At 36.4% G+C, this 18,465-nt stretch overlaps 5 protein-coding genes and 1 pseudogene across 6 annotated transcripts; 2 read left to right on the top strand and 4 right to left on the bottom strand.

Moving 5' to 3' along the window:
• Nucleotides 1-3,078: 3,078 nt before the first annotated feature.
• On the top strand, nucleotides 3,079-3,597 carry TVAGG3_0179470 (helicase protein; the record flags this gene model as incomplete). Its single annotated transcript, XM_051225579.1, has 1 exon — nucleotides 3,079-3,597. A coding segment is annotated over one exon (519 nt), but the record flags the coding sequence as incomplete, so codon positions are not given.
• A 71-nt stretch (nucleotides 3,598-3,668) lies between these two features.
• TVAGG3_0179460 (proteasome regulatory particle assembly) lies at nucleotides 3,669-5,060 on the bottom strand (the record flags this gene model as incomplete). The annotated part of the gene is made up of 1 exon (XM_001282363.1): nucleotides 3,932-4,934. A coding segment is annotated over one exon (1,003 nt), but the record flags the coding sequence as incomplete, so codon positions are not given.
• Nucleotides 5,061-6,147: 1,087 nt separating this feature from the next.
• TVAGG3_0179450 lies at nucleotides 6,148-9,792 on the top strand (annotated as a pseudogene). Its single transcript has one exon. A coding segment is annotated over exon 1 (3,645 nt).
• Nucleotides 9,793-9,802: 10 nt separating this feature from the next.
• TVAGG3_0179440 (Ankyrin repeat family) lies at nucleotides 9,803-11,365 on the bottom strand (the record flags this gene model as incomplete). Its single annotated transcript, XM_001292045.1, has 1 exon — nucleotides 9,803-11,365. One exon carries the CDS (start codon nucleotides 11,363-11,365, stop codon nucleotides 9,803-9,805), a length of 1,563 nt encoding a protein of 520 aa, XP_001292046.1.
• A 1,194-nt stretch (nucleotides 11,366-12,559) lies between these two features.
• Nucleotides 12,560-17,050, bottom strand: TVAGG3_0179430 (ankyrin repeat, PH and SEC7 domain containing protein SECG-related family; the record flags this gene model as incomplete). Its single annotated transcript, XM_051225578.1, has 1 exon — nucleotides 16,390-16,893. A coding segment is annotated over one exon (504 nt), but the record flags the coding sequence as incomplete, so codon positions are not given.
• Nucleotides 17,051-17,367: 317 nt separating this feature from the next.
• Nucleotides 17,368-18,421, bottom strand: TVAGG3_0179420 (histone-lysine N-methyltransferase family; the record flags this gene model as incomplete). Its single annotated transcript, XM_051225577.1, has 1 exon — nucleotides 17,368-18,421. A coding segment is annotated over one exon (1,054 nt), but the record flags the coding sequence as incomplete, so codon positions are not given.
• Nucleotides 18,422-18,465: the final 44 nt, after the last annotated feature.

Genomic DNA, 18,465 nt, shown 5'->3' with positions numbered 1-18,465 from the left:
TTATTTATTTGTATTTCATTTTTGTAACAAATGTTTTTATCCCTTTTAAGAAAATGGTGGGAAACCGTATGTGGTGGTGCGCCAGCGAATTGACCATCCATTACGTCAGTTGATGACATTTCCAAAAGACGACCAACTTATCTACAAGATCCAGTTTTTAGGATTAGAACTCGATGATTTACGATCAGCCGATTTAGGTGAATTAAAATCTATGTTCCGTAATGAACAAATGGCAATCAACGCACAAGACATTGCACGCAAATTCCCTATTGTCGAAATCGACACTCGTTATCAACCGATTTCCGATCAAATCATCAACATCATCATCGAAGCATCATTTCCATTCAAATGGGATCCACATGTTACTCACGACACATTGAGTTTCTGGATCTTCATTGAAGACGGTAACGGAGAAAAGATGTATCTTGCTCAAGAAGTCCAAATTGATCGACATCTTGCTAATGATGGCTTCAAATTCGAATACCTTGTTCCAGTTTGTGAAAGTCATAAGTATTTAGTTACTATGACATCTAGCCGCTTTTTAGGTGTTGGTGATTCACAATCTATTTACATCAAAAACTCAGACCGTGCTACATTCGATAGTTTCGAATCTAATCCACCTAATTTACGACCACTCCCAGTTACATCTATTGAAAACATTGAACATCGAAAACTGTTTGGTTTTGAGTTCTTTAACCCAGTCCAGTCACAAGTTTTCTTCCAGACATATCGCACTGATGAAAGTCTCCTGATTTGCGCTCCTACAGCTGCAGGCAAGACATCAATTGCCGAACTTGCGATTTGTCGCCTTTTCTCAACACATCCCGAACAAAAAGCAGTTTACCTGGCTCCTCTTAAAGCTATTGTCACAGAACGTGTTCAAGACTGGCGCATGAAATTCGGCGATAAATTGATTGAATTGACAGGTGAATTCACCCCAGATTCTAATGCTATTGCTAAAGCAAGTCTTATTGTTGCCACACCAGAGAAATGGGATGCCGTTTCTCGTGGATTTGTTGTTCGTCGTTTTGTCCAAACAGTTGGTTTAGTTGTTATTGATGAAGCACATTTACTTGGTACAGACCGTGGCCACATCATTGAAGCAGTTGTTGACCGAATGAAATCGATGCCAACTAAAGTCCGATTCATTGGTTTGAGCACATGTTTATCTAATCCACTTGATGTTGCAGAGTTCTTAGGTGTTTCTCGTCGTGGTACATACAACTTCCCTCCACAAATGCGCGCTGTTCCATTGAAGACATTCATCCGTGGATTCCTGGTCGTCATTTCTGTCCTCGAATGGCATCTATGAACAAACCACTTTCAGATGCTATCCGTGAGTACTCTAATGACAAACCAACACTTGTTTTCGTTCCATCACGTCGTCAGACTCGTTTGACAGCATTCGACCTTATTTCATACGCAACGAACAGAGGCGAACCATTCTATTACACTACACCAGAGACCGCATTGGCCAGCCAGAAAGTTCAAGACCAAACATTGTCACATTGTCTTAGTTTAGGTATTGGTTTGCATCACGCAGGTTTAGTTTCCAGTGACTGCGAGATTGTTGAAGAATTGTTTGCATCAGGAAAGATGAAGTTGTTAGTTGCTACAGCCACATTGGCATGGGGTGTCAATCTTCCTGCACATTTTGTTGTCATCAAAGGCACTGAGTTCCACGACGCTAAGACATGCCAATACGTTCCATACTCTAGCACTGAAATGCAGCAGATGATGGGTCGTGCTGGTCGTCCTCAGTTCGACACAGAAGGCATTGTCATGATTCTTTGCGAGGAAGGTCGTAAAGATTTCTTGAAGCGATTCATCAACTCTCCTCTTCCAGTCGAATCTAACTTATTCGAACACGCTAGTGAACACGCCAATGCTGAGATTGCATCAGGTCGTATCAAATCTAAGAAGTCACTTATGTCATGGCTTAAACGTTCATTCTTTGCAATCCGTCTTGATAAGAATCCCGGTTATTACGAGAACATCACATTGGAAGAAGTTTCATCGAACATCATCAAAGCGTTGACAGACAAACACTGCATCAGTGTCAACTTGGAAGGACACATCAATCCAACACCAGAAGGACGCATTGCATCCATCTTCTATGTCTCTCCCGACGACGTTAAGTTGTTTATTGATCGCATGAATGAGTCATCCAATGTTGTTTCTCTTCTTCGTCTTATCTGCATGGCACAGGAATTCAAACAAGTCCCAGTTCGTCACTCAGAAGACGAAGTTGTCATGGACATGACTCCACGCTTCAAGACCGAAGATCCCATTGATTCTCCTCACACCAAAGCATTCTTCATGTGCCAGTACTACTTTTCTCGTCGTGAGATGCCTATTCCCGATTTCATCACCGATTTGGCATCGGTTCTTGACCAAGCTCTTCGAATTGTCGGATGTTTCTCGGAGATCGCCGCCATCCGAGGCGAACTTAACGCCGTCATCAATGCAAGCATTCTCACCCAGATGCTTGTCCAAGGCTGCTGGCACGACCAGAACTCTATCCAAGCATTAGTTGATGTTCAGTTATTCAAACAACTTCAGCAACAAAACATCAACTTGCTTCCTCAAATCTTGTTCAAAGACACACCTCTTCCAGGCACCGAATTCATCAAAGATCGAGTTGTTCTTTTCAAGAACAAGTCACATTTGATTTCCACCAACGGCATGGCAGTCCGTATCACATTGGAACACATCTCAGGAACACTTGGTTCACAAGTCATTTCTCCACACTTCACGCGTAAAGGTATCCAAAGTCTTTTCATTCTTGTTGGCGATCCATCCACAGGTAAGTTGTTTGGTCACCGCCGTGTTCAACTTAAGAAGGAAACACATGTTGTCACCATCCAATGTCAGGAAAGAATTCCAGGAAGTGCATGGATTTACATGCTTTCCGATTGTTACCTTGGCATTGACCAGATGTATCCGATCATTTCATCAGAGATGAACAACTTGAAATCAGCAAGTGGAAAACTTGTTGAATCACATCTTGAATTCGATTCTCATCTTGTCCAAATCGACCGCAACCGTAATCGAAAGAAACGAGATATATTCCTTAAGAAACCAGATTCCAATCCAGAACAACAACCACAACAAAATGAAACATCCAAACCAAAACAACAAGAACAACAAAACAAGGACAAAGACAAAGATCAAGATAAAACCGGAAACAAAAACAAACAGAATCAAAAGAAACAACAAAATCAAAACCAAAAGAATAAGAAACAGAAACAGAAAACGAATTTTGCAGAGTATGTTGGTGATGAACATAAAACAGAAGAAAAACCAAAACATCCAGAATCTCAAAAACAAAATTCTAAGTTCGCCGAGTACAAACTACCGAGATCTTCCGAAGAACAAAGTAACAATAATAACAACAATAAGAATAACAAGAACAAGAAACTTCAACAGCCAGTTCACGAAATCAGAATCGAGCGTCCTAAACGAGATGAACCTCATCTTGATATTCCCGAAGGTGTTCGTAACGAAAACTTTGAAGCACATCGAAACGAAGAAGTTCGTCGTCAACCAAGAACTCGTTCCCGTGGTGGTGGTCGAGGTAACATCGACATTAGATAAATTTGTATTTATATATATCTATATATATTTATGTTATATTACAAATAAAAGATATCTTTTTATTTATTTATCTCCATTACAACTTAAATTATTATAATCTACAGTCTTCATAAAGATTTTAGATAATTTTTTACATTGTCTGTTGCAAGATCTAATGCCGTTTTTCCATCATTATTCTTTGCTTCTTTATCAGCTCCATTAGAGATAAGATATTGAACAACTTCAAGATGACCTTCTTCTGATGCACAAATGAGTGGAGTCCATCCATTATTATTCTTTGCTTCTTTATCAGCTCCATTAGAGATAAGATATTGAACAACTTCAAGATGACCATTATCTGATGCAGAAATGAGTGGAGTATATTCATATTTATCCTTTGCTTCTTTGTTAGCTCCAACAGAGATAAGATATTTAACAACTTCAAGACGACCATTACTTGATGCATAATCGAGTGGAGTACATCCATCATTATCCTTTGCTTCTTTATTAGCACCAATAGCGATTAAATATTGAACAACTTCAAGATGACCATTTCTTGATGCATAAATGAGTGAAGTATCTCCTTCAATATCCTTTGCTTCTATATCAGCTCCAACAGAGATAAGATATTTAACAATTTCAATATGGCCAATAAACGATGCATAATTGAGTGGAGTCAAGCCACGTGAACTCTTTGTACCTTTATCACAGCCGCATTCAATGAGAGATTTGACAAGTTTGAGATTTCCTTTATTACTTGCTACATGAAGTACATTCCTTTCATCAAACTCATCACCATCATCTCGAAAATGTACAGTAGTTGTCTTCTTCCAAAGTCCTTCTTCACATGCTTTTGAAATCATTTTTCGATTTCCTTGAGATGAAAGCTCATCAAGGAAATTGTAGATACTTTCGAAATCATCTGATTCCTTTAGCTCTTTAATTTTTGATAAAATTGTTTCATCGGCTTGATTGGTGTTACTTTCCATTTCATTGAGTTTTTCTTTTAATTTGTTGCTTTCTTCATTGATTTGATTGAGTTGAGATTGAAGTGATTGTATTTCGTTGTCACTTTTTTGTTTTGGAATTTCGTTTAGCTCTGTTTGAAGTTTTTGGATTTTCTCTGTAGAATCGTATATTTCTTTTCCTTTGGAATCTAAAAAGTCAACAATACTATTAAGTATTCTGAGTTTCATGTACTTTTTGATTGATTTCAGTGTTGAAATAACATCTTCAAAGTTTTGAATATAAATATTAGCATTTCGAGTACAAGCATATAATTTATTTGCATTGATAGTAGGATGTGACTGCTCAAGAAGAGCAATGAAGCCATTTGCTGTAAAATTTGAAATTTTCATGATCTTTTTGATGTCTTCTATTTCAAATACATCAAAGAAATTACCTTCGTCAATATATTCACTGATATGAGAAGCAATATGTTCATAATCTTGAATATGAGCTTGACTCATCCAAATGAGAAAATGAAACTTTACAAATTAAAAATCCAACAAAAAAAATAAATTAAATTCAATTTAAAAAAAAAGTAATTGCTACTAAGCTTTTCTATTTATTAGATCAAGTGTTTTAACTTAAATGCCATAAATTTCAATTCTCTACATTAATATAAACACTTTTAAAGAGACTCAGAAAAATTGAGATGAAAATGAGATTTATCGTTTTCGCCTCAGTTTCAAGATAAAAATCCAACATAAAATTAAAATTAATATTTATTATTAAAAGAAGTTAATAAAATAAATTTATATTGAACGTCGGATTTAACTTCAAAATTTAAGATTTTGAAATTTAATTCTAGCTTCAAAACAGAAATTTAAGCATAACTAGAAGCAACTACATATTGCATGTTCTGCTTATTCGGGCTCACATGTTTGATAATTTACCCTCACTCTCAGTTTAGGTACTATTATCATTAGAAATGTAAACTATTCAAAAATTGATAGTTTCCTCTTTTGATTTTCACAGTTTATGTAGAAATGTCAAATAAATTTATATTCATGTGATATGTAATCATACTAAAGCTTCATGGTGGAAGATTTCTTATGGTCAAACTTTGTCTTCATAAAAATTTTACATTTTATTCAGAATATTGATGAATATATGAAACACTCAGGTATAAATATAGATGGTTATATGAAATTTATATGTCAGATTGTGAACATAGTTAAATTTCCCATCTCATTTTCATTTTGATATTTTTTTTCATATATTAAATAGACATCAATATAACTCAGAGTATGAATTTCATCATGTATCTTGTTTTAATAGTCTACTTTTAACTGTGAATCAAAATGTGAATCTTTCAATACTATTCAAAAATTGAATATCAAAATGGAAATTATCGTTATTGTCTTAGTGAATCAATTGACACAAATCATTTCGAATAATGTTTTCAAAAAGAAATATAAACAAGATCGATATTTATGATATGTTGCTCGATGTATAGGCCTTCGTTTGGCTAGAACATAATTTCTGGCCAAAAGCTCCACACCACGCGAAATATTTATTTATTTGTATTTCATTTTTGTAACAAATGTTTTTATCCCTTTTAAGAAAATGGTGGGAAACCGTATGTGGTGGTGCCGCCAGCGAATTGACCATCCATTACGTCAGTTGATGACATTTCCAAAAGACGACCAACTTATCTACAAGATCCAGTTTTTAGGATTAGAACTCGATGATTTACGATCAGCCGATTTAGGTGAATTAAAATCTATGTTCCGTAATGAACAAATGGCAATCAACGCACAAGACATTGCACGCAAATTCCCTATTGTCGAAATCGACACTCGTTATCAACCGATTTCCGATCAAATCATCAACATCATCATCGAAGCATCATTTCCATTCAAATGGGATCCACATGTTACTCACGACACATTGAGTTTCTGGATCTTCATTGAAGACGGTAACGGAGAAAAGATGTATCTTGCTCAAGAAGTCCAAATTGATCGACATCTTGCTAATGATGGCTTCAAATTCGAATACCTTGTTCCAGTTTGTGAAAGTCATAAGTATTTAGTTACTATGACATCTAGCCGCTTTTTAGGTGTTGGTGATTCACAATAATCTATTTACATCAAAAACTCAGACCGTGCTACATTCGATAGTTTCGAATCTAATCCACCTAATTTACGACCACTCCCAGTTACATCTATTGAAAACATTGAACATCGAAAACTGTTTGGTTTTGAGTTCTTTAACCCAGTCCAGTCACAAGTTTTCTTCCAGACATATCGCACTGATGAAAGTCTCCTGATTTGCGCTCCTACAGCTGCAGGCAAGACATCAATTGCCGAACTTGCGATTTGTCGCCTTTTCTCAACACATCCCGAACAAAAAGCAGTTTACCTGGCTCCTCTTAAAGCTATTGTCACAGAACGTGTTCAAGACTGGCGCATGAAATTCGGCGATAAATTGATTGAATTGACAGGTGAATTCACCCCAGATTCTAATGCTATTGCTAAAGCAAGTCTTATTGTTGCCACACCAGAGAAATGGGATGCCGTTTCTCGTGGATTTGTTGTTCGTCGTTTTGTCCAAACAGTTGGTTTAGTTGTTATTGATGAAGCACATTTACTTGGTACAGACCGTGGCCACATCATTGAAGCAGTTGTTGACCGAATGAAATCGATGCCAACTAAAGTCCGATTCATTGGTTTGAGCACATGTTTATCTAATCCACTTGATGTTGCAGAGTTCTTAGGTGTTTCTCGTCGTGGTACATACAACTTCCCTCCACAAATGCGCGCTGTTCCATTGAAGACATTCATCCGTGGATTCCCTGGTCGTCATTTCTGTCCTCGAATGGCATCTATGAACAAACCACTTTCAGATGCTATCCGTGAGTACTCTAATGACAAACCAACACTTGTTTTCGTTCCATCACGTCGTCAGACTCGTTTGACAGCATTCGACCTTATTTCATACGCAACGAACAGAGGCGAACCATTCTATTACACTACACCAGAGACCGCATTGGCCAGCCAGAAAGTTCAAGACCAAACATTGTCACATTGTCTTAGTTTAGGTATTGGTTTGCATCACGCAGGTTTAGTTTCCAGTGACTGCGAGATTGTTGAAGAATTGTTTGCATCAGGAAAGATGAAGTTGTTAGTTGCTACAGCCACATTGGCATGGGGTGTCAATCTTCCTGCACATTTTGTTGTCATCAAAGGCACTGAGTTCCACGACGCTAAGACATGCCAATACGTTCCATACTCTAGCACTGAAATGCAGCAGATGATGGGTCGTGCTGGTCGTCCTCAGTTCGACACAGAAGGCATTGTCATGATTCTTTGCGAGGAAGGTCGTAAAGATTTCTTGAAGCGATTCATCAACTCTCCTCTTCCAGTCGAATCTAACTTATTCGAACACGCTAGTGAACACGCCAATGCTGAGATTGCATCAGGTCGTATCAAATCTAAGAAGTCACTTATGTCATGGCTTAAACGTTCATTCTTTGCAATCCGTCTTGATAAGAATCCCGGTTATTACGAGAACATCACATTGGAAGAAGTTTCATCGAACATCATCAAAGCGTTGACAGACAAACACTGCATCAGTGTCAACTTGGAAGGACACATCAATCCAACACCAGAAGGACGCATTGCATCCATCTTCTATGTCTCTCCCGACGACGTTAAGTTGTTTATTGATCGCATGAATGAGTCATCCAATGTTGTTTCTCTTCTTCGTCTTATCTGCATGGCACAGGAATTCAAACAAGTCCCAGTTCGTCACTCAGAAGACGAAGTTGTCATGGACATGACTCCACGCTTCAAGACCGAAGATCCCATTGATTCTCCTCACACCAAAGCATTCTTCATGTGCCAGTACTACTTTTCTCGTCGTGAGATGCCTATTCCCGATTTCATCACCGATTTGGCATCGGTTCTTGACCAAGCTCTTCGAATTGTCGGATGTTTCTCGGAGATCGCCGCCATCCGAGGCGAACTTAACGCCGTCATCAATGCAAGCATTCTCACCCAGATGCTTGTCCAAGGCTGCTGGCACGACCAGAACTCTATCCAAGCATTAGTTGATGTTCAGTTATTCAAACAACTTCAGCAACAAAACATCAACTTGCTTCCTCAAATCTTGTTCAAAGACACACCTCTTCCAGGCACCGAATTCATCAAAGATCGAGTTGTTCTTTTCAAGAACAAGTCACATTTGATTTCCACCAACGGCATGGCAGTCCGTATCACATTGGAACACATCTCAGGAACACTTGGTTCACAAGTCATTTCTCCACACTTCACGCGTAAAGGTATCCAAAGTCTTTTCATTCTTGTTGGCGATCCATCCACAGGTAAGTTGTTTGGTCACCGCCGTGTTCAACTTAAGAAGGAAACACATGTTGTCACCATCCAATGTCAGGAAAGAATTCCAGGAAGTGCATGGATTTACATGCTTTCCGATTGTTACCTTGGCATTGACCAGATGTATCCGATCATTTCATCAGAGATGAACAACTTGAAATCAGCAAGTGGAAAACTTGTTGAATCACATCTTGAATTCGATTCTCATCTTGTCCAAATCGACCGCAACCGTAATCGAAAGAAACGAGATATATTCCTTAAGAAACCAGATTCCAATCCAGAACAACAACCACAACAAAATGAAACATCCAAACCAAAACAACAAGAACAACAAAACAAGGACAAAGACAAAGATCAAGATAAAACCGGAAACAAAAACAAACAGAATCAAAAGAAACAACAAAATCAAAACCAAAAGAATAAGAAACAGAAACAGAAAACAAATTTTGCAGAGTATGTTGGTGATGAACATAAAACAGAAGAAAAACCAAAACATCCAGAATCTCAAAAACAAAATTCTAAGTTCGCCGAGTACAAACTACCGAGATCTTCCGAAGAACAAAGTAACAATAATAACAACAATAAGAATAACAAGAACAAGAAACTTCAACAGCCAGTTCACGAAATCAGAATCGAGCGTCCTAAACGAGATGAACCTCATCTTGATATTCCGAAGGTGTTCGTAACGAAAACTTTGAAGCACATCGAAACGAAGAAGTTCGTCGTCAACCAAGAACTCGTTCCCGTGGTGGTGGTCGAGGTAACATCGACATTAGATAAATTTGTATTTATATATATCTATATATATTTATGTTATATTACAAATAAAAGATATCTTTTTATTTATTTATCTCCATTACAACTTAAATTATTATAATCTACAGTCTTCATAAAGATTTTAGATAATTTTTTACATTGTCTGTTGCAAGATCTAATGCCGTTTTTCCATCATTATTCTTTGCTTCTTTATCAGCTCCATTAGAGATAAGATATTGAACAACTTCAAGATGACCTTCTTCTGATGCACAAATGAGTGGAGTAGATCCATTATTATTCTTTGCTTCTTTATCAGCTCCATTAGAGATAAGATATTTAACAACATCAAGATGACCATATCTTGATGCCCAAATGAGTGGAGTCCATCCATCATTATCCTTTGCTTCTTTGTTAGCTCCATTAGAGATAAGATATTGAACAACTTCAAGATGACCGGTAACTGATGCAAAAATGAGTGGAGTATATCCATATTTATCCTTTGCTTCTTTATCAGCTCCATTAGAGATTAAATATTGAACAACTTCAAGATGACCATATCTTGATGCCCAAATGAGTGGAGTCCATCCATTATTATTCTTTGCTTCTTTATCAGCTCCATTAGAGATAAGATATTGAACAACTTCAAGTTTACAATATCTTGATGCCCAAATGAGTGGAGTCATTTCCCGATTATCCTTTGCTTCTTTATCAGCTCCATTAGAGATAAGATATTGAACAACTTCAAGATGACCATTAGCTGATGCAAAAATGAGTGGAGTATTTCCATCATTACTCTTTGCTTCTTTATCAGCACCAACAGAGATAAGATATTGAACAACTTCAAGATGACCATTAGCTGATGCAAAAATGAGTGGAGTATTTCCATCATTATTCTTTACTTCTTTATCAGCTCCATTAGAGATAAGATATTGAACAACTTCAAGATGACCATTATCTGATGCCCAAATGAGTGGAGTCCATCCATATTTATTCTTTGCTTCTTTATCAGCTCCATTAGAGATAAGATATTGAACAACTTCAAGATGACCATTAGATGATGCATAAATGAGTGGAGTAGATCCAGCATTATCCTTTGCTTCTTTATCAGCTCCATTAGAGATAAGATATTTAACAATTTCAATATGGCCAATAAACGATGCATAATTGAGTGGAGTCAAGCCACATGAACTCTTTGTACCTTTATCACAGCCGCATTCAATGAGAGATTTGACAAGTTTGAGATTTCCTTTATTACTTGCTACATGAAGTACATTCCTTTCATCAAACTCATCACCATCATCTCGAAAATGTACAGTAGTTGTCTTCTTCCAAAGTCCTTCTTCACATGCTTTTGAAATCATTTTTCGATTTCCTTGAGATGAAAGCTCATCAAGGAAATTGTAGATACTTTCGAAATCATCTGATTCCTTTAGCTCTTTAATTTTTGATAAAATTGTTTCATCGGCTTGATTGGTGTTACTTTCCATTTCATTGAGTTTTTCTTTTAATTTGTTGCTTTCTTCATTGATTTGATTGAGTTGAGATTGAAGTGATTGTATTTCGTTGTCACTTTTTTGTTTTGGAATTTCGTTTAGCTCTGTTTGAAGTTTTTGGATTTTCTCTGTAGAATCGTATATTTCTTTTCCTTTGGAATCTAAAAAGTCAACAATACTATTAAGTATTCTGAGTTTCATGTACTTTTTGATTGATTTCAGTGTTGAAATAACATCTTCAAAGTTTTGAATATAAATATTAGCATTTCGAGTACAAGCATATAATTTATTTGCATTGATAGTAGGATGTGACTGCTCAAGAAGAGCAATGAAGCCATTTGCTGTAAAATTTGAAATTTTCATGATCTTTTTGATGTCTTCTATTTCAAATACATCAAAGAAATTACCTTCGTCAATATATTCACTGATATGAGAAGCAATATGTTCATAATCTTGAATATGAGCTTGACTCATCCAAATGAGAAAATGAAACTTTACAAATTAAAAATCCAAAAAAAAATAAATTAAATTAAATTTAAAAAAAAAGTAATTGCTACTAAGCTTTTCTATTTATTAGATCAAGTGTTTTAACTTAAATGCCATAAATTTCAATTCTCTACATTAATATAAACACTTTTAAGAGACTCAGAAAAATTGAGATGAAAATGAGATTTATCGTTTTCGCCTCAGTTTCAAGATAAAAATCCAACATAAAATTAAAATTAATATTTATTATTAAAAGAAGTTAATAAAATAAATTTATATTGAACGTCGGATTTAACTTCAAAATTTAAGATTTTGAAATTTAATTCTAGCTTCAAAACAGAAATTTAAGCATAACTAGAAGCAACTACATATTGCATGTTCTGCTTATTCGGGCTCACATGTTTGATAATTTACCCTCACTCTCAGTTTAGGTACTATTATCATTAGAAATGTAAACTATTCAAAAATTGATAGTTTCCTCTTTTGATTTTCACAGTTTATGTAGAAATGTCAAATAAATTTATATTCATGTGATATGTAATCATACTAAAGCTTCATGGTGGAAGATTTCTTATGGTCAAACTTTGTCTTCATAAAAATTTTACATTTTATTCAGAATATTGATGAATATATGAAACACTCAGGTATAAATATAGATGGTTATATGAAATTTATATGTCAGATTGTGAACATAGTTAAATTTCCCATCTCATTTTCATTTTGATATTTTTTTTCATATATTAAATAGACATCAATATAACTCAGAGTATGAATTTCATCATGTATCTTGTTTTAATAGTCTACTTTTAACTGTGAATCAAAATGTGAATCTTTCAATACTATTCAAAAATTGAATATCAAAATGGAAATTATCGTTATTGTCTTAGTGAATCAATTGACACAAATCATTTCGAATAATGTTTTCAAAAAGAAATATAAACAAGATCGATATTTATGATATGTTGCTCGATGTATAGGCCTTCGTTTGGCTAGAACATAATTTCTGGCCAAAAGCTCCACACCACGCGAAATATTTATTTATTTGTATTTCATTTTTGTAACAAATGTTTTTATCCCTTTTAAGAAAATGGTGGGAAACCGTATGTGGTGGTGCCGCCAGCGAATTGACCATCCATTACGTCAGTTGATGACATTTCCAAAAGACGACCAACTTATCTACAAGATCCAGTTTTTAGGATTAGAACTCGATGATTTACGATCAGCCGATTTAGGTGAATTAAAATCTATGTTCCGTAATGAACAAATGGCAATCAACGCACAAGACATTGCACGCAAATTCCCTATTGTCGAAATCGACACTCGTTATCAACCGATTTCCGATCAAATCATCAACATCATCATCGAAGCATCATTTCCATTCAAATGGGATCCACATGTTACTCACGACACATTGAGTTTCTGGATCTTCATTGAAGACGGTAACGGAGAAAAGATGTATCTTGCTCAAGAAGTCCAAATTGATCGACATCTTGCTAATGATGGCTTCAAATTCGAATACCTTGTTCCAGTTTGTGAAAGTCATAAGTATTTAGTTACTATGACATCTAGCCGCTTTTTAGGTGTTGGTGATTCACAATCCATTTACATCAAAAACTCAGACCGCGCTACATTCGATAGTTTCGAATCTAATCCACCTAATTTGCGTCCACTCCCAGTTACATCTATTGAAAACATTGAACATCGAAAACTGTTTGGTTTTGAGTTCTTTAACCCAGTCCAGTCACAAGTTTTCTTCCAGACATATCGCACTGATGAAAGTCTCCTGATTTGCGCTCCTACAGCTGCAGGCAAGACATCAATTGCCGAACTTGCGATTTGTCGCCTTTTCTCAACACATCCCGAACAAAAAGCAGTTTACCTGGCTCCTCTTAAAGCTATTGTCACAGAACGTGTTCAAGACTGGCGCATGAAATTCGGCGATAAATTGATTGAATTGACAGGTGAATTCACCCCAGATTCTAATGCTATTGCTAAAGCAAGTCTTATTGTTGCCACACCAGAGAAATGGGATGCCGTTTCTCGTGGATTTGTTGTTCGTCGTTTTGTCCAAACAGTTGGTTTAGTTGTTATTGATGAAGCACATTTACTTGGTACAGACCGTGGCCACATCATTGAAGCAGTTGTTGACCGAATGAAATCGATGCCAACTAAAGTCCGATTCATTGGTTTGAGCACATGTTTATCAATCCACTTGATGTTGCAGAGTTCTTAGGTGTTTCTCGTCGTGGTACATACAACTTCCCTCCACAAATGCGCGCTGTTCCATTGAAGACATTCATCCGTGGATTCCCTGGTCGTCATTTCTGTCCTCGAATGGCATCTATGAACAAACCACTTTCAGATGCTATCCGTGAGTACTCTAATGACAAACCAACACTTGTTTTCGTTCCATCACGTCGTCAGACTCGTTTGACAGCATTCGACCTTATTTCATACGCAACGAACAGAGGCGAACCATTCTATTACACTACACCAGAGACCGCATTGGCCAGCCAGAAAGTTCAAGACCAAACATTGTCACATTGTCTTAGTTTAGGTATTGGTTTGCATCACGCAGGTTTAGTTTCCAGTGACTGCGAGATTGTTGAAGAATTGTTTGCATCAGGTAAGATGAAGTTGTTAGTTGCTACAGCCACATTGGCATGGGGTGTCAATCTTCCTGCACATTTTGTTGTCATCAAAGGCACTGAGTTCCACGACGCTAAGACATGCCAATACATTCCATACTCTAGCACTGAAATGCAGCAGATGATGGGTCGTGCTGGTCGTCCTCAGTTCGACACAGAAGGCATTGTCATGATTCTTTGCGAGGAAGGTCGTAAAGATTTCTTGAAGCGATTCATCAACTCTCCTCTTCCAGTCGAATCTAACTTATTCGAACACGCTAGTGAACACGCCAATGCTGAGATTGCATCAGGTCGTATCAAATCTAAGAAGTCACTTATGTCATGGCTTAAACGTTCATTCTTTGCAATCCGTCTTGATAAGAATCCCGGTTATTACGAGAACATCACATTGGAAGAAGTTTCATCGAACATCATCAAAGCGTTGACAGACAAACACTGCATCAGTGTCAACTTGGAAGGACACATCAATCCAACACCAGAAGGACGCATTGCATCCATCTTCTATGTCTCTCCCGACGACGTTAAGTTGTTTATTGATCGCATGAATGAGTCATCCAACGTTGTTTCTCTTCTTCGTCTTATCTGCATGGCACAGGAATTCAAACAAGTCCCAGTTCGTCACTCAGAAGACGAAGTTGTCATGGACATGACTCCACGCTTCAAGACCGAAGATCCCATTGATTCTCCTCACACCAAAGCATTCTTCATGTGCCAGTACTACTTTTCTCGTCGTGAGATGCCTATTCCCGATTTCATCACCGATTTGGCATCGGTTCTTGACCAAGCTCTTCGAATTGTCGGATGTTTCTCGGAGATCGCCGCCATCCGAGGCGAACTTAACGCCGTCATCAATGCAAGCATTCTCACCCAGATGCTTGTCCAAGGCTGCTGGCACGACCAGAACTCTATCCAAGCATTAGTTGATGTTCAGTTATTCAAACAACTTCAGCAACAAAACATCAACTTGCTTCCTCAAATCTTGTTCAAAGACACACCTCTTCCAGGCACCGAATTCATCAAAGATCGAGTTGTTCTTTTCAAGAAACATGTCACATTTGATTTCCACCAACGGCATGGCAGTCCGTATCACATTGGAACACATCTCAGGAACACTTGGTTCACAAGTCATTTCTCCACACTTCACGCGTAAAGGTATCCAAAGTCTTTTCATTCTTGTTGGCGATCCATCCACAGGTAAGTTGTTTGGTCACCGCCGTGTTCAACTTAAGAAGGAAACACATGTTGTCACCATCCAATGCCAAGAAAGAATTCCAGGAAGTGCATGGATTTACATGCTTTCCGATTGTTACCTTGGCATTGACCAGATGTATCCAATCATTTCATCAGAGATGAACAACTTGAAATCAGCAAGTGGAAAACTTGTTGAATCACATCTTGAATTCGATTCTCATCTTGTCCAAATCGACCGCAACCGTAATCGAAAGAAACGAGATATATTCCTTAAGAAACCAGATTCCAATCCAGAACAACAACCACAACAAAAATGAAAATCCAAACCAAAACAACAAGAACAACAAAACAAGGACAAAGACAAAGATCAAGATAAAACCGGAAACAAAAACAAACAGAATCAAAAGAAACAACAAAATCAAAACCAAAAGAATAAGAAACAGAAACAGAAAACAAATTTTGCAGAGTATGTTGGTGATGAACATAAAACAGAAGAAAAACCAAAACATCCAGAATCTCAAAAACAAAATTCTAAGTTCGCCGAGTACAAACTACCGAGATCTTCCGAAGAACAAAGTAACAATAATAACAACAATAAGAATAACAAGAACAAGAAACTTCAACAGCCAGTTCACGAAATCAGAATCGAGCGTCCTAAACGAGATGAACCTCATCTTGATATTCCCGAAGGTGTTCGTAACGAAAACTTTGAAGCACATCGAAACGAAGAAGTTCGTCGTCAACCAAGAACTCGTTCCCGTGGTGGTGGTCGAGGTAACATCGACATTAGATAAATTTGTATTTATATATATCTATATATATTTATGTTATATTACAAATAAAAGATATCTTTTTATTTATTTATCTCCATTACAACTTAAATTATATAATCTACAGTCTTCATAAAGATTTTAGATAATTTTTTACATTGTCTGTTGCAAGATCTAATGCCGTTTTTCCATCATTATTCTTTGCTTCTTTATCAGCTCCATTAGAGATAAGATATTGAACAACTTCAAGATGACCTTCTTCTGATGCACAAATGAGTGGAGTAGATCCATTATTATTCTTTGCTTCTTTATCAGCTCCATTAGAGATAAGATATTTAACAACATCAAGATGACCATATCTTGATGCCCAAATGAGTGGAGTCCATCCATCATTATCCTTTGCTTCTTTGTTAGCTCCATTAGAGATAAGATATTGAACAACTTCAAGATGACCGGTAACTGATGCAAAAATGAGTGGAGTATATCCATATTTATCCTTTGCTTCTTTATCAGCTCCATTAGAGATTAAATATTGAACAACTTCAAGATGACCATATCTTGATGCCCAAATGAGTGGAGTCCATCCATTATTATTCTTTGCTTCTTTATCAGCTCCATTAGAGATAAGATATTGAACAACTTCAAGTTTACAATATCTTGATGCCCAAATGAGTGGAGTCATTTCCCGATTATCCTTTGCTTCTTTATCAGCTCCATTAGAGATAAGATATTGAACAACTTCAAGATGACCATTAGCTGATGCAAAAATGAGTGGAGTATTTCCATCATTATCTTTGCTTCTTTATCAGCACCAACAGAGATAAGATATTGAACAACTTCAAGATGACCATTAGCTGATGCAAAAATGAGTGGAGTCCATCCATATTTATTCTTTGCTTCTTTATCAGCTCCATTAGAGATAAGATATTGAACAACTTCAAGATGACCATTAGATGATGCAAAATGAGTGGAGTAGATCCATTATTATTCTTTGCTTCTTTGTTAGCTCCAATAGAGATTAAATATTGAACAACTTCAAGATGACCTTCTTCTGATGCACAAATGAGTGGAGTATTTCCATCATTATTCTTTGCTTCTTTATCAGCACCAACAGAGATAAGATATTTAACAACTTCAAGATGACCATTTCTTGATGCCCAAATGAGTGGAGTCCATCCATCATTATTCTTTGCTTCTTTATCAGCACCAACAGAGATAAGATATTTAACAACTTCAAGATGACCATTAGATGATGCATAAATGAGTGGAGTAGATCCAGCATTATCCTTTGCTTCTTTATCAGCTCCATTAGAGATAAGATATTTAACAATTTCAATATGACCATGCCATGATGCATAATTGAGTGGAGTCAAGCCACGTGAACTCTTTGTACCTTTATCACAGCCGCATTCAATGAGAGATTTGACAAGTTTGAGATTTCCTTTATTACTTGCTACATGAAGTACATTCCTTTCATCAAACTCATCACCATCATCTCGAAAATGTACAGTAGTTGTCTTCTTCCAAAGTCCTTCTTCACATGCTTTTGAAATCATTTTTCGATTTCCTTGAGATGAAAGCTCATCAAGGAAATTGTAGATACTTTCGAAATCATCTGATTCCTTTAGCTCTTTAATTTTTGATAAAATTGTTTCATCGGCTTGATTGGTGTTACTTTCCATTTCATTGAGTTTTTCTTTTAATTTGTTGCTTTCTTCATTGATTTGATTGAGTTGAGATTGAAGTGATTGTATTTCGTTGTCACTTTTTTTTTTTGGAATTTCGTTTAGCTCTGTTTGAAGTTTTTGGATTTTCTCTGTAGAATCGTATATTTCTTTTCCTTTGGAATCTAAAAAGTCAACAATACTATTAAGTATTCTGAGTTTCATGTACTTTTTGATTGATTTCAGTGTTGAAATAACATCTTCAAAGTTTTGAATATAAATATTAGCATTTCGAGTACAAGCATATAATTTATTTGCATTGATAGTAGGATGTGACTGCTCAAGAAGAGCAATGAAGCCATTTGCTGTAAAATTTGAAATTTTCATGATCTTTTTGATGTCTTCTATTTCAAATACATCAAAGAAATTACCTTCGTCAATATATTCACTGATATGAGAAGCAATATGTTCATAATCTTGAATATGAGCTTGACTCATCCAAATGAGAAAATGAAACTTTACAAATTAAAAATCCAATAAAA

This window comes from Trichomonas vaginalis, chromosome IV (genome assembly GCF_026262505.1).
Source record: "Trichomonas vaginalis G3 chromosome IV, whole genome shotgun sequence".
Taxonomy (NCBI): domain Eukaryota; phylum Parabasalia; order Trichomonadida; family Trichomonadidae; genus Trichomonas; species Trichomonas vaginalis.
This window is presented reverse-complemented; position numbering and strand designations above follow the sequence as displayed.